Source organism: Xiphophorus hellerii, chromosome 2 (genome assembly GCF_003331165.1).
Source record: "Xiphophorus hellerii strain 12219 chromosome 2, Xiphophorus_hellerii-4.1, whole genome shotgun sequence".
NCBI lineage: Eukaryota > Metazoa > Chordata > Actinopteri > Cyprinodontiformes > Poeciliidae > Xiphophorus > Xiphophorus hellerii.
Window position 1 is genome coordinate 20,529,963 of NC_045673.1, and position 25,415 is coordinate 20,555,377.

The 25,415-nt window shown below is 38.3% G+C and overlaps 1 protein-coding gene and 1 long non-coding RNA gene across 3 annotated transcripts in view; one reads left to right on the top strand and one right to left on the bottom strand.

Moving 5' to 3' along the window:
- smpd3 (sphingomyelin phosphodiesterase 3) overlaps window positions 1-25,415 on the top strand; it is a 74,884-nt gene that overhangs the window by 15,887 nt on the left and 33,582 nt on the right. The window contains exons 2-5 of one of the 2 annotated variants that reach the window (XM_032587252.1): window positions 17,412-17,520; window positions 21,764-22,490; window positions 22,908-23,153; window positions 23,933-24,884. In XM_032587252.1, the coding sequence (XP_032443143.1) occupies window positions 22,189-22,490; window positions 22,908-23,153; window positions 23,933-24,884 (1,500 nt within the window). In that variant the 5' untranslated portion in view covers window positions 17,412-17,520; window positions 21,764-22,188. The remainder of the gene's footprint in view (window positions 1-17,411; window positions 17,521-21,763; window positions 22,491-22,907; window positions 23,154-23,932; window positions 24,885-25,415) is intronic. The other variant, XM_032587263.1, reaches the window with a different exon arrangement.
- Window positions 17,173-17,629, bottom strand: LOC116735397 (uncharacterized). The gene is made up of 2 exons (XR_004342377.1): window positions 17,339-17,629; window positions 17,173-17,269 (listed from the first exon to the last, which is right to left on the bottom strand). It is a non-coding gene; the product is annotated as an uncharacterized LOC116735397 (long non-coding RNA).

The following is a 25,415-nucleotide window of genomic DNA, read 5'->3' on the forward strand; positions in this document are numbered from 1 at the left end:
TTGCTGTCATCTGATCAAACCCAATTGTTAAACAAAGTGGAGCACAGTTACTACTTGAAGCATTTTCCTTTTTGTTTTTGCTTTCATTACCCGTTTACACACGATGCCGTGTTTTAGGGGAAAATACAGTATATGTTCTTGTAGGTTTTTCTATATTTAGGCCAAATCATTCTTCTGTCCAGTACCATTGATTTATATTTTTATGTAGGGCAGTAGTTCTCAACTTTATCTCTTACTGTAACATTTATAAGCTATCATAAGCTCGTCTTTGCCATGATAGCTTTGAGATCATTTAAATCTGATGTGAATCACAGAAACCCACAAAGCACATTCCATATCGTCAGTATTTCAACAAAGAACCAAAAAGAAGACAAATAGGACAAGTTGTGAAACTCATCACATCTGTTTTGTTTGCATTGCTGCCATTGGTCATGTGATCATCCACTGACCACCATAACCATTTTGACAATGCATTGTCAAACGAGCAGGCGACATTATACACTAGCAAATTCACCCCAAGATGAGATCATGCAGTGCTCTGAGAAATTACAAAACGTTCCCCTCCAGGAACATTTTCAGGGACCAGGGTAGTTTTCTGGGGTGATTTTTCTCTGCAGGAACTTTCCACTGCAGGAACCAGACCCGAATCCACCGTGAACGTGTTGCTGTCAGGAAGGAAGGGCTTCTTGGATAGACCATTTACCAAAGAGGGAGCTTTGTAGGGAAACGCTGCTAAACATTTCCACCGACTGATCATTCCCAGCATTTTGTTTCAGTCATCAGTTTATTTTAATTTGCTCAGCATATTTTCTGCCAACTTGAAATGACAAAACAGTGTTGTTTTTTGCATCCAAATAAGACTTATGCCACCTTTCTTCTGAATTCTTCAGAGGGAAATGTCTGCATATCTGTCACAGTGATGATCTGCAGCTTACTTATTTTGTTGCTTTCATTCCTGATCGTGTGAGCTAACGTTCATGAGGTTTGACTCCTAGACCTCTGGTCTTTAAAGGGGCAGTATGTAACTTTTATAAAAAAATATATTTATATAATTTTACACATCTGTTGAAACTGTCTCTATGTCGTGACAGTATGGTATGAGATAAATAATCTGTGAAAAAATCTAACTCCTGTATCTTCTCCGGTGTGAACTAGAGACAACCAATCAGACGCTGGAGGAGGTCCTTAGCGCTGTCAATCACCCTTGCATGCACCTGCTCATCCCCATGCTTTTTTATAGAGGTGCTCACTCTGACAGTAATCAAATAATCAAATCCATTTGACTAGCAGAACCTATATCTTCTACTTTTTCTTTCAAATAGTGTGGAAGCAGGAAGTGTTTCCTCTGACAATTAAACCAGTCACTGTAATTTTCCTTTAACTGCATTTGTGTGAACAAAAAATAAGGTAACAAATGATAGAATATGGATGCATAATTATTTGAATGTGTGCACATCAGAAGCTGGTTCTTTAGAAACTTGCAGCTGTGAGTCTTGTGTGCGTGTCGCTTCATTCTGCATTGCAAAGTGAGTGGCTCAGCTGGATCAGGACGTTGGACCGGGCCGTTTAAAGAAGGATTTGGGGAACGGAGCAGTTCCTTTTTTAAATCCATCCCAATGAGATTGGCTGAATGATATTTACTCTGGATAACGGCCTATTTGCTGAAATATGCTCATCGCACTAAAGCAAATTTAGAGGAGACAGCTGTGTGTTCGATAGTGAGTTTATGTTTGATGTGACTGGGAGGTTTGGTTGGCTGCCCGCTGCTGTTGGCAGGTCAGTGTGTGAATATAAAGACAGATTATGTTTCCACTGCTGAGAAGTTGCAGAGAGCAGGATTTGGGTTGGGTCGGTTTAATCTTTTAGGCGGTGGGGTGGGTTTATATTTGGAAACAGGGAGAGCTTGTGGGCACTGTCAGTCATCAGCGCTGTTAACTGATGAAATTACAGACTCTCATTTAGAGCAGAATGGGTCCACACCTTCTGTATGCTGCCGCTCTTCGTGTGGGCGGAGTCTGAAAACCATTTATCAGGGCATATCGAATGCCAGGTGCTCTGGCCTGACCCAGCACTGACAGCAGTGGACACTCAACCTTATGGCTGCTAAGAACATAATGGCTGCTGTGATGCCAAGAACCATTGTAATCCCAAACTTTCAAAATCAAGAAAAATTGTAATTTTGTGAATTAACCTGCAGATGTATGCTGGCACCTTTACTTATCTCTTGAAATATTGTCTCATCAGATAATCACTGTGATTGATTATTCCTATTTTAAAGATTTTTTCTCAAATCCCCAAATGTCTAAATGCTTATCCTGGCTTCACAAAAGTATTCATATCTCTTGAACTTTTTCTACCTGGGCTTCCACCTGACAGAGCAGCTTTCCCCCACAACTTACCCACTCACTCCTTCAGACTAGCCAGCAACAATTAGCAAACACCTGGTGGAACTGCACATCTGCTGAGCTCATTATACGAGCTACTTCTCTGCACAACGCTGGTTAAAACATTGTGAAAGGGTTAATAGAAGATCAATGTGATGACATGCTGATGGAAGAGTGTCGGAAAGTTAAAGGGTTTCTTAAAGAGACAGACACCAAGGCATCAAATTGCAAAGTCAAATTTCTTGTAAGTCATGTTAATAACCACTGAAGGTAGCATGATTACTTGATTGTGCTATGAAATGGCACTATGTGGTTGGAAAACACATAATACTTCCCCTTTAAGATATTTACTAGAAAAAATACATTTAATGTCTTTACTGTACAGTTTTTGGTTTGTGTAAAAAAGAAAATGCGAAAAGTTTCCAGGGGTACCTTCTGCTTTTACATTTGCAGTTCTTTGTTTGTTTGTTTGTTGTTTTTTTCGGCCATTTGAAAAAGGAGCTGACTCATTTTTAGCAATGCTGACAAAAATCCTTTTTGGTAAAATGAATCAAGTCATTGTGCTTTGCTCTTGTTAAAGGTTTTCCTCTAATGTCTTCTGACTGTGATGTTGGAACGAGACGCTTTGGGTGGAGCAGTTTGTTTAAGATGTGGTTGAGTTGAACTATACTGTTTATGTGGGGAAGCAGATGTACGCTGAAAACTACAGGGGCTAACTAAAATAAGTGCGTATGTGAAAGATTCACAGTCTCTTATTACCTCCATGAGCTGCAGGCCTTGTTCTGACTCAAAAGGAGTCTGTGCTGGTTGAATGAGAACGAAGAGGGTGGGGTGGACCCCCTGTTTGGTAATTAGTGAGGTGATGAGGTTAAAGATGACATGTGAGCCGGGTGGGCTGTGGGTCTGCTCTGCCCGTTAACCTGATTTTCAACTTCCTCCACATTTTCTTTCTATTCTCGGCCAGCCACATGGCAGATTCAGAGCTGCTGCTTGGCTGATTAGATCCAACACAGATGCAACAAGTACATCTGGTAACATCGGTAAATACAATATACAATAATTGTTGCTTTGGCTGTAAGAAATCGAGGCCGATTGGAAATAAACCTGCTTTATTTGGCGACCACCAGGTTAGTATTTCAGGCTACAGACACAGCTGTTAGGAAAGAGGCACAACCAAAGACAAAAGGAAGCAAAACATGAACTTATTCCTCATTTGCTCCTTCCTAGGTTAGGTATGCCATCAGCAATTTGTTCATCTTTATTTATTTGTCGGATTTTGTAAACAATGCAGTATTTTTTTTTGCCACTGACTCAATTTACACAAATGTACAAGCAAATTGTGTGCAATTATGCAAATGCAGTAAAATGTGAGTTTATTGTGATTATTTTCACACATCTTTATCAGGTTTAACAGTCAGCTTGGAGAGTGATCATTGTTACAGAACCAGTATCAGTGGTAAATATGGAATATTATGTTTAAATACACTGTGATGTAAAAAACCTATTTTAAAAATTTCACACATCTCTTGCATGTCAGTGTCAAACTGAGACAGAGTCTCAACTGACTGGAAAAATCATTTTAAAATAGATATTTCCTTCATTTTCAATCAGAGTTTTCACATCTTACTATGAATAAAGTGACATTTTGATCTAAGTTTTAGCTATCGTTATTAAATATTACCTCTGCCTTTGACACTGTTGCATCTTAATAGTCTGCAAAGTTTGCAGGGGCCCTCAGCTTCTCCTTCAGTGTTGTTTATGGCTTACTTTTCAAGTGAACTTTTGGCATTGACACTAGAACGACACAGAAATGATGATGACCCTTGAACTGAACAATGAAAATATTTCAGGAAAAGTAGTGAAATTGATAGTGAGAGAAATAAGCAGAGAGAGAAGGAGACTTAACTTAAAAAGGCAAACTTAAAAAGGCTATCTAATGCTGCAATTATTTTAATAAATGCGAGATGCACCAGCTCCTGCACTCCCATTCACCGCTTAATATCACACATATGAAAACAATCACATGAGAGCAGGACACATGGGGGTCAATCGCAGACACTGCCAACAGGATTAAACATTACATAAACCCTGACAATTTCAGTCTTACCTAAGCTATTAAAGTGAGGTTAGCATAAACTTACTTTCAACCACAATGATCTTTGATACTCCACTGCATAGATGCAAAATAAAGAACTTGTGAAAGTGAAGTACGAGCGATTCCTTTTAGCAAAGGTTTAGAGAAAGAGTGCAATCATTGGTAACCTGTAGCAACTCCTAATTATTATTATTATTATTATTATTATTATTATTATTATTATTATTATTATTATTATTATTATTATTATTTGTAGTGTCAGTATTTAGATTATCACTGAAGAGCATTGAATAGGAGAGTATTGGGCAGGTGAAGATAATGATGGAAATGAGAAGGAGCAGCATTCTTGCTGCTTTATGCACATCAAAGCTGGTTTAATATTAGCTGGTGACCTAGAAAAATGTTTCTCATTACCAACATATTGCATAGGAGGTTAGAATAGGTAAGTTCAGATTTTCTGAACTTCTACATGTTCCAGCAAAAAAACATTGAACTCACAAACCAGAAGTGGAAATAACATTTTACTGTAAAAAACCTGCAATCAGTTGCCCCTCAAGATTTCTGAAAGAAGAGGCGAAAGAATAATCATAGAATAGAGCCAAGGACCATTCAGAGAGAAAGTAGTTTTTATATATTTTTTAAAAAAACATTCTGTTTTTTATGTACTGTACATGTGGAGATAGAGCTAGAGGCAAAAAAAAAGTTTGTGAATATTTCAGAAGGTGAAAATGTAGAAAGTCAGACATTCTTACTGTTCCAGCAGAATATTTTGTTAGAAAATCTTGAACAAATCCTACATCCTAATGTGTCATTGTGTGAATGCAATGAGAGACATGAAGATGTCAGCAGTCAGATAAATTACATTCAGCTGACACGGCTTTAATATATGAATTATGTTTCTGCTGTAAAGCATCGAGGGCTGGTTCTCTGACACTTCCACAAAATCTCCAAACTATGGTGCCTCACATCTTAATTTCTTTTCTTAGTATGGGTTTGTCCAACATTGGATAAGTAGTTAATTGGAAATCAAGACGGAAACCGCAGGAATAATAAAACATGCTGATTAATATTTAGCTAAACTAATAGCTGTAAGTAGTTTCACAAATATCCACAAGTATGCAGACAGACTTCTTACTGCAGTTATTTTCATCATTCTCTTATTGTACAGTTTAACTGTTTTTGACGAGATATTAATCAATCAACCAATGATGCACAATTCCCACGGCGTACATGTAAAATGTACGTACAATATAAACCAACATTTCCTTGAAAACCTGTCTGTAAAAAGCCTGGTTGATGACTCTATTGTTTTCTTCCTGGCAGACTACAATCATGACCACTATGCCCACATTAATTCATAATCATATTCATCCTAAGTAATATTCATGTTATGGGTATAGTGGTTAGTGGCCAGTGATGGAAAAGGTTTTGTTTTCACTTCATTTGACACAGTGTTGGTCATTTTGGGGTGTGGGTCTGTAGTTAATGCTATACAAAATACAAAATAAACTATTTTCAAATGATAATTCAATCATGAACTCATTTGGACAGAATTGAAAATGTGGAGGAAGATTGGAAACAATATTTCTCTTGTGGTGGTTGGAAATTGAAGTCATCATCCCTCTGTGATAGCAGATAATCTGTTGTAGGAATGAATAATTACTATGAGCAGGCACACTAAAGCAAAAAATGAAATATTTGAATGTTTTGATATTAGGTTCAGTGTTGAGGGATTTGGATAAAAAACAGAATTATGCTCACTTAACATTTGTATTATAGAGAAGTAGTCCATTGATTTTTTTTAAATTATATTTAACCTTACCTTAAAAATAATTTTAAGTGTTGTTCACATAGACATTTCAGTGTTGTAGCTCAATGCACAACCAACATCCATTTAGTTTTTCAAAACATGCAATATTATGTAAGAAAGGATAAAAATTAATAAAGGTATTGATTTCTCAAGTCTATCAATTTGTTGATTCTTACAACCATAGATTTCCCCACCTCCTCACTTTCTGTTAATTTCCTGTGAGGATTACAAAGAACTCCTGGATACATAATTTATGATGACTTTATGGATCCCAGATGGAGATTCGAACTGGAAATAAAGCAAACGCATAAAATTTAAACAGCTTTTGTGCTGGAGAGGAAGCAGCACAGCTCAGAGCTGAGACACGTAGCAACTATAAAAAAGGAAAACGTCCAGAGAAACCGCGCTTGTCGCTTTTACTCTTTGTGTTCGTGGATAAGATCTTATCCAGCATCAATTTTGGAAATCTTCTTTAGTTGCCACATATGATATTTCCAGTGATACTTTCCATGATCTAGATGTGTTCTTGTAGAAAACATTGACTTTTCAAAGGTTTCAGTAAACATGGAAGTGTCATACTTCTATGTTTATTAATATTACGCTCCTAATCCACCTCAGGAGGTAGATGTATCTCCAGAGGTTTGGTTTGTGACTACGAGCTGGTCATAAACCAGTAACCACTCTGAAGTGTGATTGGCAATACACACTGGTGTAACTCTGCACAAAACAATGTAGTTCGATACACATTTGCATTTTACATTTCAGAGATTTAGTAGAATTTTTTTTTCAAAAAATAATATAGGATGAGGTGTAAAGTAGCTTAGATAGACAGATTACACAACAATATAATCATTTGAAAACAGTTAGTGTTGACATTTAAGAAACTTTACATCAGATTGTGCCCTCATTCAGTGAAAACATGTTTAAATCACTGGAGTTTTTGTGATATTTAGGATTCCTAGTGTCCCAGCTGTACCTGAAAAATGTTCCTCATCAACCAGATTCCTTTGAATGTCTTATAAAATAAGGTATTTTCTAAGGTATTCAGAGTTTGGACTGATGCATGATACATGTAGCCAGATTTGAACATCAGTTGATTGTTCTCCAGTATGTATGTTTGCATATACTGTAGCTGGACATTGTTTCCGTTCAGTAATTTGGTTCGGTGCAAAGTGAGCCACATGTCTTACTGCTGCTGAATCATGCCACATAAAGTCCACCTTTCTTTCTCCCCCTCGTGACCTTTAATGTTTCCAAAGAGCAGAGTTTAGTGACAGGTGGGAGTCCTCTCTGTTTTGTTCTGGTGTCACTTTTTAAAGTTGGAACATTTCTTAGTCCCTGCACTTGTTCAGGAAAAAGATATTTGTCTGGTGCGTGTGTGTTATGAACCCTAGTCGTAGTGGATTATAGAATCAGTGTGACACAGTGATATTATACAAAATGGAGATAGTTGCAGAAGCAATAGGAGTCTGTGGACTGTAGACCGATGCGGATAATAGCATGTTATGGATAATTAAAAAACTGTGCTTGTGTTTAAAAGTAAAGTTAGATTTAGAAAGCTTGTATGAGGATAGCAGCACAGAGCCAAGTCATTTTATGCATTACCCAGGGGAACACTGCAGGTTGCTGTGGTTCTGTAACACCATCCATCCCAAACACACAGTTGTGCAATAATGTGGTTGTATTGACATCTTTCAGTGATAATAACAAACACTAGAGAGTTCATGATGAAAGTCTGAGGCCTTGGTTTTTGAATGAGAAACATGCACAGATGTCTCCTTCTGCAGTTTATTTATTTATTTTATTACATTCATCGTATTATGATATATGTTTTCTCAATTTGAACAATTTACAGTATAGTTAAATGAAAGACTGATGATGAACCAAATGCTCATAAATGTGTAGAACTTTGAAAACGTCTTCATCTCTATCACCAATGCTTACCTGTGTTTGCCATAGCCTGGACTTCGGGCCGTTTCCATGACAGCATTAATCATACTCAGCAACAGTGACAGCCAGAAAGCTGTACTTTGCGGCTGCTTTCTCTCTTAACATTCACAGACGACACAACCTCTTTCTCATCTTCTTTTCATTTGTTCTGCAGCACTTAATCTGAGAATCTGACTTTCTATAAAACAAATTTCAGCTGTTTTTCTTTATATTGTGATTCATGAACATGAAAACTCATCACAGAAGCCATTCTGAGCTTATAGCTATAGTTCAGTTTCCGGAGACACTGCGGACTCTCATAACAAAGGAAGAAATGACAGAGATGCAGGAGATGTGTTCTACACAAAGCAAGGGACTGCTGTCACAAGTTTGATAAATAATTGATAGGACAGGATGAGGTTTTGGTTGTCAGGGGAGGGTTCTGCTCAGACTGTAAGCAGGGAAGCAATGATGCGGTACTCAACAGCCGAGGCTGGGTTTCCGAGCTGTAAGACTGTGCAGAAGTTTCAAACAAAGGCAAATTTCCTTATACTGGTTATTGCTTAGAAAAACTTAAAAAATAAAAAAAACTGTTTGAGACCCCTTTAAAAGCTTACTTGAAATTGTGTCTCCTGGGATGTAAATTAAAAAAGAAATGAGGGATGAATTTTACACAGTAGCGCTGTACTGCACATTTGTACGTTGGCTTAGGAGGAAACTTGCAGAAACCTGGCACTGATTATATTATGAGTCTTTACAGTCAAAATAAAGTAAGGTTTTTCAGCAGGAATACAACATCTGTTTTCAGTGTTTTACTGTTTCGTCTTGGCAGTAATTGTTAAGACCTAAATAAATAATCATTTTGCTGCAGACAGAGATTCGCTCAGACATCAATTTATTTATTTATTTCTATAGCCTTGCACACTGCCTCTGGCTAAGTATTGATGATCTAGCGAACTGAGAGTGAAATCTCATGTGTGTGCCTCTGTCTCATCATGTGTTGCATTACTGGGTTTTCTATGCACGAGCTAGCATGTTTGTAGGGGGCAGAGGTCAGGGTTTAGTAGCACAGAAAAGCAGGCGAGGCCGGGGAGTGAATGAAATGGATAAAACTCTCCAGAGACCCGTGTGTTGTTTTCTCCCTCCAAACAAAACAATAACTTTCATAGAGCAACACTGACAGCACAAATGAGCTTTGCTCTTCATTTTTTTCTATCTAACTTCAAAGAGGATCAGATAAATGAAAGGAGTCTTTTTTTTGATGCATTAGATTTTTGCTAAAAATTTGCTGTTGTTTCTCCTTTACAACATTAAAATGGACAAATGGAAAGCAGGTTTTTTTTTTTGCTTGTTTGTGAAAAAATAACCCACACATCTTTACGATTTCTGTTAGAAACAATGTAATATGTATGTAGCACCAGTAGGTGGCAGTAATGTTGATATTGTCAACATCAAAATTCAGAAAAGCAAAAAGAAGGATTGTAGCGAAAGCTTTGCAACACTGATCCAAAACATTTAAACCTGGTATTTTCATCAACTCTGTTTACAATTTCCTCTTTGTAATCAAATTCATGCTTAGAGCTAAAGGTTTATGGGAACAGAAAGTGAGACAGATGCAGAAAGAAATGTTTCTTCTAGCACAGGAAGTGATGATGAACTGACACAAGAAAGGCATTTATGCCACAACTTCTACACATTTTATCATTTATAATATCCAGTCTAGAGGTCAAAAGGTTTCTGGGTCAACTTCACCTGCATCCAAAGTTTGTGCAGAGGGATAAATATGAGGTGAAGGGTCGAATCCAGAAAGACTCAAAAACCAAAATTCAGTTCTCTCATCAGAATAATAGTCATTGAGACTATTTAAATTTATCAATGTCTCTCAATTTTCAAATATTAGAGAATGTCATTTCCTTTATTTTAGCAGACAGGAAATGATAAAATATTTGAGGATTTTTCTGTGACTTTTGGAGCAGTACTGAAAACTTCATCTTTCCTTGGTACATAAAGGTATAACATCTGATTTGTGCTTTTTGGAATAATTTTAAAAGCTTGTAAAAACTAGACAATTTTATTACGTCCAAATGTCTTTTTGTGTCCATTTGTTAAGTGATTATAAATTCTGTCATGAAAATTGGTTCTCAGTTGTGGTACACAGACAGTAATCAGTTTCCAGTATTGATCAATAACAAACTAGTCGACCTGGATAAAGCTGAACAAACAACAGAGCCGCAGCTTTTCTATAGTACAATCACACGGTCATGCAAATGTAAGCACAGCAAATGGACAAAACACACACATTGTTTGTCTGAGTCTGAATGCTGGCTGATGTCTGCCAATATGGATGGCTGCAAAAAGGTCAAGAGTTTAATCTGTTGAACATTAGCAGGTAGGAAGTCTGTCTTAGTTCTGCTTTCAGGATTACACTCTAAAAAGACTTGCAAGCAGTAGATAATAGCAAAGCATTAAGGAGATGAACAAGGACAGGTAAGATCAGAAAATTGTTTTTAGTCAAAATATACTTTGAAAGTGAATAATTTAGGTTTTACCCAACTGTGACGCTAATCAGTGCCGAACAGTGTCATTTGCTTTTTACTCATGTTTTCTGGCTTCTGTAGGAACAAAGCTGTAGCTAAAATATTTGCTAATTATTCATGGAGAAGTTTATTTCTGTTGTAAATTGTCTCTGCTTAAATTTAAAAATTGGCAATTTTTGTTTTTATGGTACATAACTCTAAATTCTTCACAGATTAAATGCCACTTGACACGTTTTTGGTTGATGTTTTAATCAATGATCATCTTTCATTTTCCTCGCCACTGACTGGCTGTGCCCAAAAGTATGGCAACAAGAAAGACTGTAGCGTGTGTTCCTGTGCCAAGACAGTTTCTAGTTAATGCATGTGAAGTTATATTTGCTGTTTTAACTATTCGAATAGGCAGCTCTAAGTAGCAGATTTCAGTTATTTCTTTGGTTCCACTGTAGTGGAGTCAGGTCTGCACTGATTTTGGTTTTGGGGCTCGAGAGAAAGATGGAAATTACTTGCTTAGTCATTAGAATATTCAATATTTAAATGTATGTACTATAACATTTTCATTACAAAAAGTTATATATAACATGTTAACAGGTTTTCCATCTTCTAACCAGTCAGCGCAGCCGCTGCAGAATATTTAATGTTCCGATACGTTTTATTTTTACAGTTATTAATAAGAGGAAGGTAGCATAGGCCACCTGTTTGCTCTCTAACCATTTTACTTCAAACTTGTCTGCTATTTATCTCCATTTCATATGACGCAACACCTGTATCTTGCCCTCCTGAATCGCAATCACTGAATATGGCGAAGCTACTGGCCTGCCTAAAATTATCCCTGCATAAGCCAAAGGTGCTGCTGTACTAACAAGTCATTGTGGTTGTCATACCTGGCCGATGACATGCTGATGTGGGCCCTGAATCAAAAGCGGGTTAATGGCTCTAATAGCAACCTTTGCGTTACATAAAAGGGCAGAGGTGAGGTTGGGCTGCCCTGCAGCGCAATTTATCAGATCAGCGACGGGAAAGAGGGGCGGCGACTGTGGGAGGGAGCCGGACTGAGAGATGAAGGAGAGGAAGACATGAAACAAAAGGTCACGGTTGGAATAATACCTTTAATGTCATTCAGTTAAAGGGGCATTTCAACCTCTTTCTTCAGATCGCATGCTCCTCTTTTATGTGAGCAGCTCCATTGTCCGCCACAATAAACCCCTCCATATTATAAGCCCAGAGGACAAATGGTGCTTCCTTGCATCTGTGCTTGAATCTGTAAAACTAATTTCCTCAGCATACGTTTAGATCATCTTTGCTGGCAGGTGTTCAGAGAGGCGTCCAGCTCTCCATCCTGCAGTGACTCAGCCTTGTCTAGTTTGTTTGTTGTTACAAATGCAGCACTGTTGCTCCAGAGCAGGTGGCAGCAGGTCCTGATAGAATTACCGCACCTCATAGTGATGGCATTATGTGCCTTCCCTAACCGTGTTACATAACCACAATTATTCAGACACAGAGAAACACAGAGGGGGAGGAGGGTGTTATTACTTGATGGTTCAAGATGCCTGCAGACGTTTAAATTGGGGGGAAATACTTTAGCTTTATTTAATGACCACAAAGCTTTAAGTGCTGGGATATTCCCTCAATATCATGGCAACACCTCATTTGCAAAAACTGAATTGGAGTTATCTCCAATTTTTCCAAGGATTTTTTGATGATCTTTCCCATCAAAATAGAGATCTTTCCCTTTTTGATGGGGAAAAAAAACAATTATTGGATTATTGTATCCAATAAATAAGCCAGCAGCTTTTGGGTTAATTATTGGATACAATTTAAGAAAAACAACTCAGAAACCCTAGGTAATATTATTATGTAATTAATTTTCTTTTGTAGAGCTTAAAGTTATTCAATTCAATAAATTGTCATTATTTTTGTGGAGAAATATTACTGAAACAGCTCCCTAAGCCATCTTTCATTGTTTTAAAGTAATGTGCAAAGCTTTAGTAAGAAGTTTATGGACTCTGATAAGAGGAATATTTCCCATTGTTGTTATGGAATATAAAGATGCATTTGAATTGGAAATCCTTCAGGATTGGTTGATTATACAACACATTCACTGATTCACTGATCACTAAAAGTTAAAAGAGTTTGAATTTATTGTGGATCATTATTCCTAATGGGGTCAAAATAACACATAGAGACTCAAATGCAGTCAATTAATAAAGTAGAATAATACTGAAATGTTCTTTAATTGTAGTCACTCAATTCACTAAGTGAAACACATTGTATCGATTAATATAGCGCAATTTGATATTTCCGATGCAATTTGATTTCTGGTCATTTTGATGACAGTCTGTGGTGAATTTATGTTTATTTCAGAGTGGTACTTAACAGAAACAACATTTTATGATATACATGAATCTGTTACAAGCCACAGATCATTATGGGTAATAAGTACCCAGCTTTTCTCTGATTAATGATGAGTAATATGACAGTTCATCCAGCCCAGCGTAAAGTCTTAGATGCCTGTGGGAGTTCTTGTTCTGCTCAGCAGTTCCCATGAGTTTGACTCCAACCCTGATTGTGTTGCTGTTGTGGATGGAAACATGAAGCCATACATTTTAATTGATATGAAAATAACCATCTGGGAGACATGTGACATAGGTAATGAATCTCACACAGCCTCCAGAGAGCCAAAACCTACAGTGTATAAAATGATCTGCACCTCTAATTTACTTATATTACTTTCTGTGTTTTTCTTCCCAATGTATTGTCTTGATCAGTATGTCTCCAGATTTTTAAAATGTCTTATTCTATTAACTTTGGCTACTCTTTATTAATCTACATCTGTTCCCTACTCAGCAGCACAACAACAACTTCCATAAGTGTGGAGTTAAATTAGAGACGAAAATGAAAAGCAATGTCTCATTCAAAATGATAATCTGCATCAAATAAACAGTGTATAAAAGTCATGCTTTTAAGAAACAGAAAAAAGGGCAGGATCAGGTTAAAAAAAAATCAGCTGTTCCACTATAGCTAAAATTTTCTACAAGAAGTTTTCAAAAATATCATCATGGGACCTCCTGCAGGTTTTTGCTTTGTTGTAAGAGTTCATGCTTGCCTCAGACAGAGAGAGGAAAAGTTTATCTCTCATGGGAAATAAGGAATTTTTGCTCTCTATGGAAAATTCAAAGTCCAACCTGACGTTTGGCAGAGATACTGTAGACGAAGAACTTTTGAAAAGTTGTTTTATGGTCGAATGATTCAAAAATTAAAGTAGGTGGACTAAAGAAAAAGACGATATGTTTGGCATACGAAATCCTTGGAAAAGAGCCTCAACGAGCTGTGAAGCATGGAGGTGGAAGTGTCATGCTTTGGGGTTGTTTACTGCAGCAGGATCTTGTCACATTTTCTCTCTTCTCAGAGAAAATGTCAGATCATCTGTAAGAATTAAGCACGCTCTGCATGCAGAAAAGCATCCGTTTGGAACACACTGAACACAATGAGGCGCCACATTGTTTTCACATGACTGATAAGAATAAGCATGTTTATGCTAAAATGCTTTTGGTTTGTGTAAAACTGCCATTTGAACGCATTACTTCTCTGGGTATAACTTGTATTGCTTTTCCAGTTTTCCCCAATGAGCAAAGAAGAATATTTAAAACAATCTGAACTGTATTCCCCCTAAGTTGATCTAAGTTTATTTTTGAACAAAAACGTGGAAAATCAGACAAAGCACTGAAATCTTCCACGGTATGCCGATGTTAAACACTTCACTCTCCATGTATTGCAGATAGGCTTTGGCCTGACTGAGCCCCTGTCTGTGGGTGTGTGTGCGCGTGTGTGGGTCTCTGTGTGTGGGTCTGTATTTTCTGTACAGTAGTAGAGAAGTGAGTAGGTCACCATGACAACAGCAGTCCCTTGAGCATGCTGTCAGCAGAGTGACGTCACCGGCCTTTGCAGGTTTGTGCGTGTGTTAATGTTGGGTGGCACTGCTTTGTCCTGCAGAAGCTGCTGGAGCACGCTGCAAAAAAAAAAAAATGAATAAAAAAGATAGACAAATGAGGAAGTAGATGGATAGAGAAATTAAACTCTGGTTTACACTACATTGTTTTATTTTCTCACTCATATCAGTTTTTAGGGCTGTTCGCGTGATGTGCGTGCGGTCTATATTAGTGTTGCTCTTTCCTCTGAAATAATCAAGAGATATTTGATAACTGCGCTGTTCAACAGTCGTTAAATGATTGTGAAAAAAATCATTTAATTCTTCTGAAACAAATCATTTAATTCTTCTGAGTGTAGAAGAATTAATTCTAGCCCACTTGTCTTGTTGAAGAGCTTCATAAATAAACGTGGATGTTGTTTAGTTGATACATTTTCTCAGAGCTTTTTTGTTTTGATCGCCTTTTACACAACTTGTTTAGTACTCTGTGTTGTGCAGGTCCTTCACTTTCTACAAAACAATATTCAGTATTAGTAAGGGATATTTTTAGCAATTAACATATTGTTGTGTCATTTTGTATTGTAATGTGGTCTCTATTAATTCATAAATGTTAATGATATCAATAAGATCACATTTTCCTAAAGATCTAGCACTTAATTACCACTTAGGGTGGTTGCAGCACATGCAAGTTCTCCTGACACCCAACATTATCCATTGGAAGAGGCCTAGAAAATCCCTTGGTTAGCAATCTGTCTTCTCTGGCCTGTGCCTAGTCTCCATGGTAACCAGCTGTTGTACTGACAAATGGATGGTGTTAACCTTCAGTATTTTCATTATTGCTTTGTATTTTAATTCACAGCATCAGGTTTAAGATGTAACAGCCCAAAGTTGTTTTTTTTTTCTTTTTTTTTGTCATCTGGATGAAAGCTAGTTTGCTGCCACAGCACTGTTAGTACAACCAGTTGGCTTCGGAGATGTTGCTATGGAAAAGGTCTCTTACTGCAAGGGAATGTGCTCCATTTATTATCCAAGGGATGAACATTGATTAGCTAACGGATCTGTTGTCTTGAGACACACCACACTCCAGTAACAAGCCTTATATAATCACGTTATCTTTACCTCATGAAAGAAACTTACATTCTAAAGTGAAGAACCATAACTGGAGCAAGAAATCACGCTGCACACACCTGTCCAACAATTCAAACCTTGCAAATTTTGTTTCTTATCCATGCTGTCTTTTTTGTAATATTTGTAAATAATTTTTCATTGTAATGTATGGTGTGGACCCCAAGAGTCTCTACTACAGTAGAGGCTAATAGAAATAAGTTTAGATTTTTTCGGGTTGTAATACTCTTTATTAATCCAAATCTAGTCATTTTGTATGTTTTAAAATAATTTTTTATTTATTTTGTGTTTTATCTTGACACCACCAACAAATGCAAACAGTCTTACAGTAACATTGACTAACATGGAAACAAAGCAGACTACTAGAGTTCACGTGCAGTTTTCCTGTCGTTTATCCAGGCAGACAGTATTGATTCTGGCTGAAAGGGAAATCGTCTGAGGCAGACGTATAGATGAATTTCCCAACAATTCTCCAGGTCACAAGACTATCGTTTATCACTGACATCAGATTTGTCAATTACTGCCATGTAAAGACCTCCCTGCTGCAGCCTTTACTTAAAAAATTAAGTAAAGAAGAAGTTCAGAAGTCGAGGTATGGAATAAAATATTACATTTGAAAATTTGACCTTAATTTATCATTTCATAACAAGGCAGATTCCCAAAATGTGCCATAGCAATCTGTCAGTGTTTTGCTCATGTAAATTAGAAAAATATATTTATTAAGTGTAATTTTTTTTGTGTGCTTCCTTTGTTTAAAAATTAGGCAAAACTCCCGCACTCTGTCCTGATTAAAGCACCACTTATCATATTCCCTTTGGACATCACCTGCAAATAGTTTTTTTTAACGGTACCAAAAAATACATAAATAATCAAACAAAATATCAACTACTTTTAAAAGCCTCTTCATAGAAGTGAAGTGATTTTGCTTAATAGAACTGAATATTGTCTGAGCTAAAGGCCTTTTATGATAATAAAAACCAAATGTGTGTAACACACAAACAATATTAAAAATGTGAAGTTAGTCAGAATGTGCTTTATTCTTTGAATTAATTTTGTTTAGTCAAGAAGTTGTTTCTGCAGTTATTGGTGTATTAAGTTATGTTACACTGCTCTTGACAGTTGGCGGTTACTATAGCAACCAGTAACTGAAACTTACTGGACTTACAGTAACTTACCCTAACCCTGCTCATTGCGAACTATTGCTCAGGGTTATTTATTGTACTTTATTTAATGTATAAGGGCAGAAGCTGCTGGACTGATGTTAACCACTGACTTGATTTCCTCTTTTGTTAGAATAAATACAGTGAACCTGTCATAATGCGAGGTTTCTAGGACTCTAAGGCAAGCAATAACTACGGACACCCAAACAGTTTCAACAGATTTATTTAGCAATAGAATGTGCTGGAGAGCGTGTGGAGAGGCGTCGATCTGTGACAGCAGGGAGGAACCGGGCCAGCAGAGGAACTGCAAAGGGCGAGCGGTTAAAGAGGGAAGTAATGAAGGGAATGACGGAGTAACCTGATGGTGACTTACGGTCTGTGGGCAGAGGTAAGCAGAGGAGAGTACATGGGGGTCCAACAGTTGGTGTGATGTGGTGGTTTTCCAGATGGGGAAGTTCCAGCAGGTGATTGAGGGCGGACAGGCAGCAGCTGAGTGGCGGGCGTGACGCACCCAGGTGCAAGGCCCAACAGAGCAGCTAGGATCAGATACTTCAGGTGAGTCCTGGTTCAGAGAGTGTTCAGCTCGGGTTCACTGTAGAGGAAGGAACAGATGAAAAAGAGTCAGAACAAGGATGACACTGGGAATACAGCACTGACAGCTAGAGAGTACCACTGTTAGAAGCAGAACCATCTGGCATCTGCTTCCGGGAAGCCGCTCCTCTTTAAGGACCTTGCAGATTGGTGGTGATGAGTAACCGCTGGATCCCATCAGCCTGCCACCCTGTGAAGGAGAAGAAAACCACTCCCCTGCAGAATCCAACAGAACCTAAGTGTGTTTGTTGTGATGTCAACCTACTAGACCTGATACAAACATAGAAAGGTTACACGTGCATTAACAGAAAGACTTATCACATGTATTTACAATAATTTAGGTGTTTCAGCAATAGTAGTTGTACGAGTAGAAGTGTCTATTTGTTAATTCTGCAAAATCGGTAATTGTAAGCCTTAAACTTAACTACCATCACAATCGTTTATATTTTTTAAAATCATATCCATATTTTATGTGGCATTCTGTAACCAGGAACGTATTGTCAGAGAACTATAGTTACCCTTTATGTTATGTATTGATTGTGTAGATGGTAGTTACATTTTTTGTATTTAGAGATGTCTGTGTAGCTTCCTGGTTTAGTTTTTATTTTTATTTTTTGCCACGAAGTGTTTGTTGGTAGACCCAAAATTCAGATAGGAGCTGATAGCATGGTTCATGTTGAATGGGGAATGCAGGGAGCCAGAGGAGAACAAAAAGAGGAACCAGGAACAAAAAGCAAGCAGAGTCTCATCGGGGAAGAAACGGATATGACGGAATTTAACAGGAGGAACCAGGAAGGAGTGTGAACAAGGGAGCAGGGTTTAATACTGTGAGGGTGAGTCATTAAGAAAGGGCTGAACTAAAGTAAGTAAAACAGACCCAAAACCAACTCAAACAACCCAAAATCCTGACAGTTGTTGAACCACTGCCTCATTTTACCTGAATGGATGTCCTTTGTTACCACCATCCCCCTTTTTGTGACACTCAGTGTATTTCCTTTCTTGGGAAAGGAAATAATAGAGCAACTGTATTTGTTTTGTAGATATATTTGTTGTGTTTATGTTTCTGCCGATTATTTTACACTTCAGTATAGAGGTTTTTCATCTTAAACAGCATTTTGTGATACTTTGTGGCTTGAGCTTATTTTTTCTCCTTGTAGAAATTATTTTTATTCCCTTATACCGTTGTGCTATTTTTTCATAAATCAAAAGGAGAATATGAACTGACATCTCATATCACACATCTGTCAAGCGGTGAACTTTTAGGTTTACTTCCTGTAAAGGTTGCAAAGGATTTTTTGCCATATGAGTTTTTCATGGCACACTTCATCATAACACTTTTCTGTTTCTTCATATTAGTGCTCAGTTTTGAGTATAAAATATGCACAGCTGCATTTAGCCTGATAAGGCCAAGACAGACAGTCTGCACTTGCTGATATATATCTGTTCTGATTGACGGGTATTTTTCAGGGATTGGTTGTTGATGCTGTCTGCTGTTACCAAAGAGAAAATCCTTCAGATGATTAAAGAAAAGACAGCCGTGTTGAAGAGTGGAAGTCTTTAAATGCTGTGGGTCACAGTGTTTAATTCTGCTGCGAGTACAGAATGAAGCAACAAACAAAACCCCTCAGTGCAGTGAAGGCTATCTTTCCCAGTGGTTGACCTGCTTTAACCTTGAACTCACTTTGAGTTTTATACCCTGAAATGCCATCCAGTGATGTTGGCAATACAGCAACTCAAAACTAGTGAACCCTGTTATGGAGCTATTTCAGCTTATTCTAGAAACTTGTACTACAATCTCGCCACTCTTAAAATTCTCCTCATTTATGAAATACATGTATTTGTACCTGTTTAGCCACGAAGGACATGACTGTATATACTCTGAAGATGCTACACCTGCATTATAAAATGATTAACTGTATCATCATGATGAAATTGTTCTTTAGATAAAATTAGATTAAACATTTATTCATACAATCTTCTGAATTTAAAGTAAAAGGAGCCTAGTTTAGGAAATACATTTTATAATCATAGTGTTAAATTTATAAAGTTACAATCACTTTATTTGTGGGACACTGACAAGTTTTAAATGCCTTCCTTTCACAAATCCACTTTTTTATATATAAAATGTTCCTGTGTAGGTGGTATGTTTCAGTGCTGAATAAACTAAACAAAACTCCACTTGGTTAGATTAAATGCTGAGTAATAAAATAATGCATAAGAATAGAATCAAGCGCAATCTGGCTGCAGATAATTGGACAGAAATGATTCTCTGAAAATACTATTAAGTCTATTGTAGGCCTTCTCAAATATGTGCAGAGAAAAAACAACGGTTATGAAAACAGGACAAGAAAGTAAAATCACAGTTTACCATGAATCATACTAAAAGCAAAAATGCTAAATATTAAATAAATAAGATGAAATTACTCCATCTAAAACTTTAAACACAGCAGTAATCTTTTTCAGATGTGTTTTATATAATGTGGATAATATGGAGGTTCAATGGGGTCTGTGAACTTAATTGTTTTTCAGTTTAATTTTTATGCAGCTGAATACATTTTCATAAAGTTATTGTTTTAGAACAGATGGTACACATTTGTAAATTTGGCATATAGAAGGAGTTAAACCAAAAGTACAGCACAGGCTGCACAAGCAAGTGCAGTCAGATGATCTTCAGACAAGTCAGACAACCAAAACAAGCAAAACAGCCACCTATAGAAACACCACAACATGTCAGCCAGATGTGGTCATGAGTCAGCAGACCTTACTGCGTTTTCTGCTCAACCAAAAGTAGCAGGATGCAAGTCAGTCATTGAACATTACAGGCAGATCACCCATCCTAGGAAGAACCATTATTGTGTACAACAGGGTTGGATTGTGGAGAAGATTACCGGGATGCAGTAGTCAGTGCTCATTGTTCATGTGAGAGAGATGTGCTATTCATAGGAAGTCCCTTTATTGAACAAACAAGCCTCATTTTGGAAGAAAACGACAGTCTGCAAGGACATACGACTCACACAGAGTAACTTTATTCTAAAGCTGAGCCTTTTATGTGATTTTCTTTTCCTTTCTCTTATTTATTTTTAGAGAAAAATGCATAGTTGCTTTTCTAAGGAGACAGGCATGGACAGAAATATATATTAAAAAAATCAAATTTTCTTGATATCCTTCCAGATTTACTTTTGAGCTTTTTGCTTTGATATGCGATGTACATTTAATATAAAATATGGATACCACAAATGGTGGTTTGTCGGTTTGGAGGAAAATTGAGTCACTTAGTAACCTCATGACGGCTTGCGTGAAACAACAAAGGTTAAATAAATTGCTAAATTTATTTTAAAAGGTTAAATAAACTAAAATAATCTGGCTGTAAATGAGACGGTGTTTCCAGAGGAGGTGCTGCTGCTCTTTTGATCTTTGTGGGTTATGTTAGCTTGGCCAAAATTCAGTGCAGTCTTTGTTTATGAACTAACATCTGCTGACTAGGATTACTAGAATTAGTTTGCTTATGATGAAATTTGTTCCCATTCTTGTGTTAAAAGCAGAAGAATCAATAATAAATAATAGATGACTGTAAACCAAAGAATTACCAGTTTTTTTTATTTGGTACACATGGCCACTTTACTTGGTGACACCCTCGTCACACTGTTGATATCAGCTTTTGCTGGAATGGCACTCAATTATTTGTGGTTGGTGGAATTGCTTAGTAAGAACTTTGTTTTATTCTCCATGCTTTTGAATCATCTTAAATTATTTCACTAGCCTGCAAATTTAATTTGTTGACATTAGGAAATTATCCCTAATGCCCCATTTTTTCTTTTGCAGATGTAACGTAATAGAGGTCTGCTTTCAAACCTAAAATAGCCTTTTACTCGCATTAGATGAAAAATGCAAAATCAGAATACATTATCTGAGTTTCAACTTTGTTTTGAACGGTTAACAGGTGAGCTTTGTTTAATTGCCGATGTAGTGCAGTGTATTTGTGTTCAGCTCATCCTGGTGGGACTGAAATGTGAAATCTGTCACTATGGCTTCTTCCAATGCAATAATCTTTAGAAGGAGTTGTATGCTGTACATTGAGTTCAGATATTCTTGAATGAATGTGTATTCCTCCTAGGATACAAACATGAGAGCAAGTCAATTACTGACATCCTCCTTGTTTTTCCTCCTTTCTCCCTCCCCTCCTTATTGATTTCCTCACTTTCTCCAGGGCCACAGGAAATCGTGATGTTTAATGGATGCCCCCTTCGGAGGTTGTTGGAGTCCTCGCAATCATAGACCTGACATCAAGCGAACGGTTTTCATCATGGCAACGAGCTACCTTCAGCCTGTCCTTCTTGAGCCCTCCTGTGGAGGGTGTAATAACTGAGGGAGGGGTAGTGAGTCTGAGAAAAGCCTCCACCTGCAGATGAAATTCATTCTAACCATGTAGTGTTCCTTTCTCCAAAGAGGGGGGAGGGTGTAAGCTGGATTGTGATTGCTTTTTTGTTTTTACTCGTTTCTGTTCATGTAATCACTGGGACAGACTTGTTGCTCGATTGCTGAGTGTATGTGGGTGTGGGCAGAGAGAGTGAAGTGAGGAGAAAGTGAAAGAGAGGAAAAAAAGAGTGAACGAACAGAGAACGAAGGGAAGAGATGGTCCTCCACACCACCCCTTACTCCAGTGCCTGTTTGCACTTCCTGGATGGGCTGTCGTGGAGCCTGGTGTTCCCCTGCTACTGGCTCCTGGACCGGCTCCTGGCCTCCTGCGTGGCCACTTCCCTGGAGAAGCGCCAGCGATCCCAAGACCCGTGCTCCTTCCTCACCCTGTGTGTCCTGATTGCTGCACCCCTTTATCTGCTGCTCCTCCTCGCATCTCTGCCCTTTGCTCTGCTGGGCTTCATCATTTGGGCTCCCCTGCAGGCTGTTCGCCAGCCATACCTGTACACATATCGAAGGTGAGTGTTGATTCAGCAAATTTTTTGTACTATTAAGGAGAAATGTTGTCTCAGAGTAAATATGATTGCTTTGTGGAAAAATCTTTTTGGGTTTGTTTTGTTTTTTGTTCAATCATGGCAACATTTGAGTAGCAAACTGTGGCAACACAAAGGCACAATTTTATTTTGTTATTTTTAAACAGTCCCTTAGAAAACACCAAATATGACAAAGTTTTGCTGGCAAGATGTTAACATTTCACCTGTTTTTGAAGGGATCTAATAATCCACATGTAGGTTTACTTCAAATCAAATTCTTTCAAATTTCTGCTGACCCTCGTATTCTTAATGTTTTTCTCCCTCAGCAAAAAGAAAGCATCTGATTTCCAAAATGTTTTTCAGACTTTTGAATTTTGGGGGGGGCATCTTCTTTGTATCCAGACCAGACAAGAACCAGGCAGAGCAAGGCCAAGCAGGTGGCGCTGGGACAGGAGAATGGAGGCCACAAGGCAGAAGCTTCTGTTTCTGCAGTGCCAATGTTTGTCTCCTCCCAGACTCCCTGGCCCGGTTCAATAACTTATCAGACACACAGAGAAGAGCACGCGAGCTGGGCAAGAGAATCCGCAATGGTGCGAGTCGGCCCCAGATTAAAATATACATCGACTCGCCAACCAACACATCCATCAGGTGAGTGGACTCTACTTCTGCAAAGGTTCTGTGCATTGCAGAGATTATTGTTATACATTGAAAGAGTTCTTGTCCATATAAAGGTTAAAATTCATACTTTTCTCAAATCAGCAAAGTCTTCAATACATTTTTTTTGGATGAATGAATCCATCCATGGATGGATTTTTGTGTTATTTTGTAAAACATTTAAAGTGTAACTAAACCCCTCCTCTGGCAAAGACATCTCTACAGTCAGACACAGCTGAGTGTGGAGATGAAGTGGGGTAAAGGCGAAAGAAGCACTGTTGTCAACATATACAGATTTTTCAGACTCCTCCAGTGACTTTACGTTCAAAACACCTACTACTGATAGATTTAGCAACTCTTTTTCTGTGTTTTTGGAGACTTTCATGGCGACAACACTGCAGCTCGGCTGCAGCCTGAATGTCTTGAGCAAGTAGCGAGAGTGACCATTAGCCTCTCCAGCAGAGCTTTTATTCCCAAATGCAGGGCTGTAGCAAAGTTGCACCAAGCCATATAGCTGCAGCCAAAAGGAAAATCCAACTGTCTAAGAACCGTTCGACCAAAGGAGGTGAGTAGTGAGAAGGTTTTAGGCAAAATAATGCTGAACTAAACCAATTGTACAAAAATATCAAAATTCGCACAGAATCAGAAAGATAGAACCCTAAATTACTTTTAAACAGTTTATCAGGAAATAAAGTTGACTTGGGGGTTAGTTTTCTGAGCTGGGTGTAGGGACCATGTCTTTAAATTGTCTCTCTTTTCATTCTGTTATTCAGTGCGGCGTCCTTCAGCAGTCTTGTCACTGGTTTCCGCCGCACGTCCTCTCTGGACCAGCGTCCAGAACAAGTCCACACCACCAATGGCCCAGCTGAAACTGAAATAGAGCCTGTCACAGAGTGCCCTGTTCACCCCTCGGATACCACCGACTGCCCTGTTCACCCACCCTCAGAAGACCAGAGTTTTACCAATTGCCCCATTCACCATGATGGATCAGACAACACAGCAGATTGCCCCCTCCATCTGGCTGGAACTACCAACAGCTCAGACTGTCCTATCCACCCCTCGAGCGATGCCACTGACTGCCCAATGCATTCAGCAGAAGGTCAGAATGACTCTGGCCATCACGACTGCCCCATGCACGGGGAGGTAGCACAGAAAAAGCCCTCCACAGAGTGTCCGCTTCACACCTCAGGGGTTCAGATCAGCATCAGTGCCCCAGAACCGGACCCCCAGGAGGAGGAGGCTGAGACTGGAAACCATCGAGATCTGGCAGGAGTAGACACAGGCAGCATGACTGCCTCTCGCGAATCCCTCACTCGTTACCATGGAGGCGACACAGCAGTAGGGATATCCTCCAATAACACCCTCTCTCACGTACCACGCACGTCCATCTTCAAGAGACCTGGAAGGAAACGTCGCCATGGAGATGAAACGTTTGACCATGAGATCTCTGCCTTTTTCCCTGCCAACTTGGATTTTCTAGCTCTACAGGAAGTTTTTGACCACGGGGCAACAACGAGACTTCGACGTCAGCTTCATCGCTACTTCCCCTATGTGCTGAGCGACGTTGGTCGCTATGGATGGAAAGGCTGCTGTTCCAGGTTTAAGTTTTTGAACAGTGGCCTGTTGCTAGCCAGTCGCTACCCTATCCTGGATGCTCGGTATGAGTGCTACCCCAACGGGAGAGGAGAGGACGCACTGGCAGCCAAGGGGGCGCTGTTTGCTAAGGTCAGTGGTTTCCCCATTTCCTCTTCTAACTCTAGTTAACTTTTAATTTATTTTTTTCTGTTTTTGTTTCTTTTAAATTTCTTTTACATTTGTAAAAGAAATTTAAGTAAATTAATTGTTTGGTTCTTTTCGTTATTTTTTCTTTCTTTTTCCACCAAGCGGTTATTGCAGTTTCATCAGGTTATAGAAAAAGTTTCCAAATATCACGATCCCTCTTTCCAAGAATTAGCTTGCTGGTAAAAATATTGTTAAATGCTTAATGGAGATGTGAAATTTTGATTACTTCCTGAAGGCAGAGTGCTGGTAAGAGCAGGAGCTTCTTAAAGAGACAGAAGCCCAATTTCAATCAGAAAAAGGTAAAATCTAATTGGGCCTTACAGTACCATACTATGTATGTAAACATATGATTTCATATTTAACAACTCTGTTTTCAATCCCTTAGGATTAAAAAAGTCAACTTGATTGTTCCTGTCTATTAAGATTTTTTTTAAATCAGTATTCGCTATTTTACCTTACTGTTACATCCAGGCT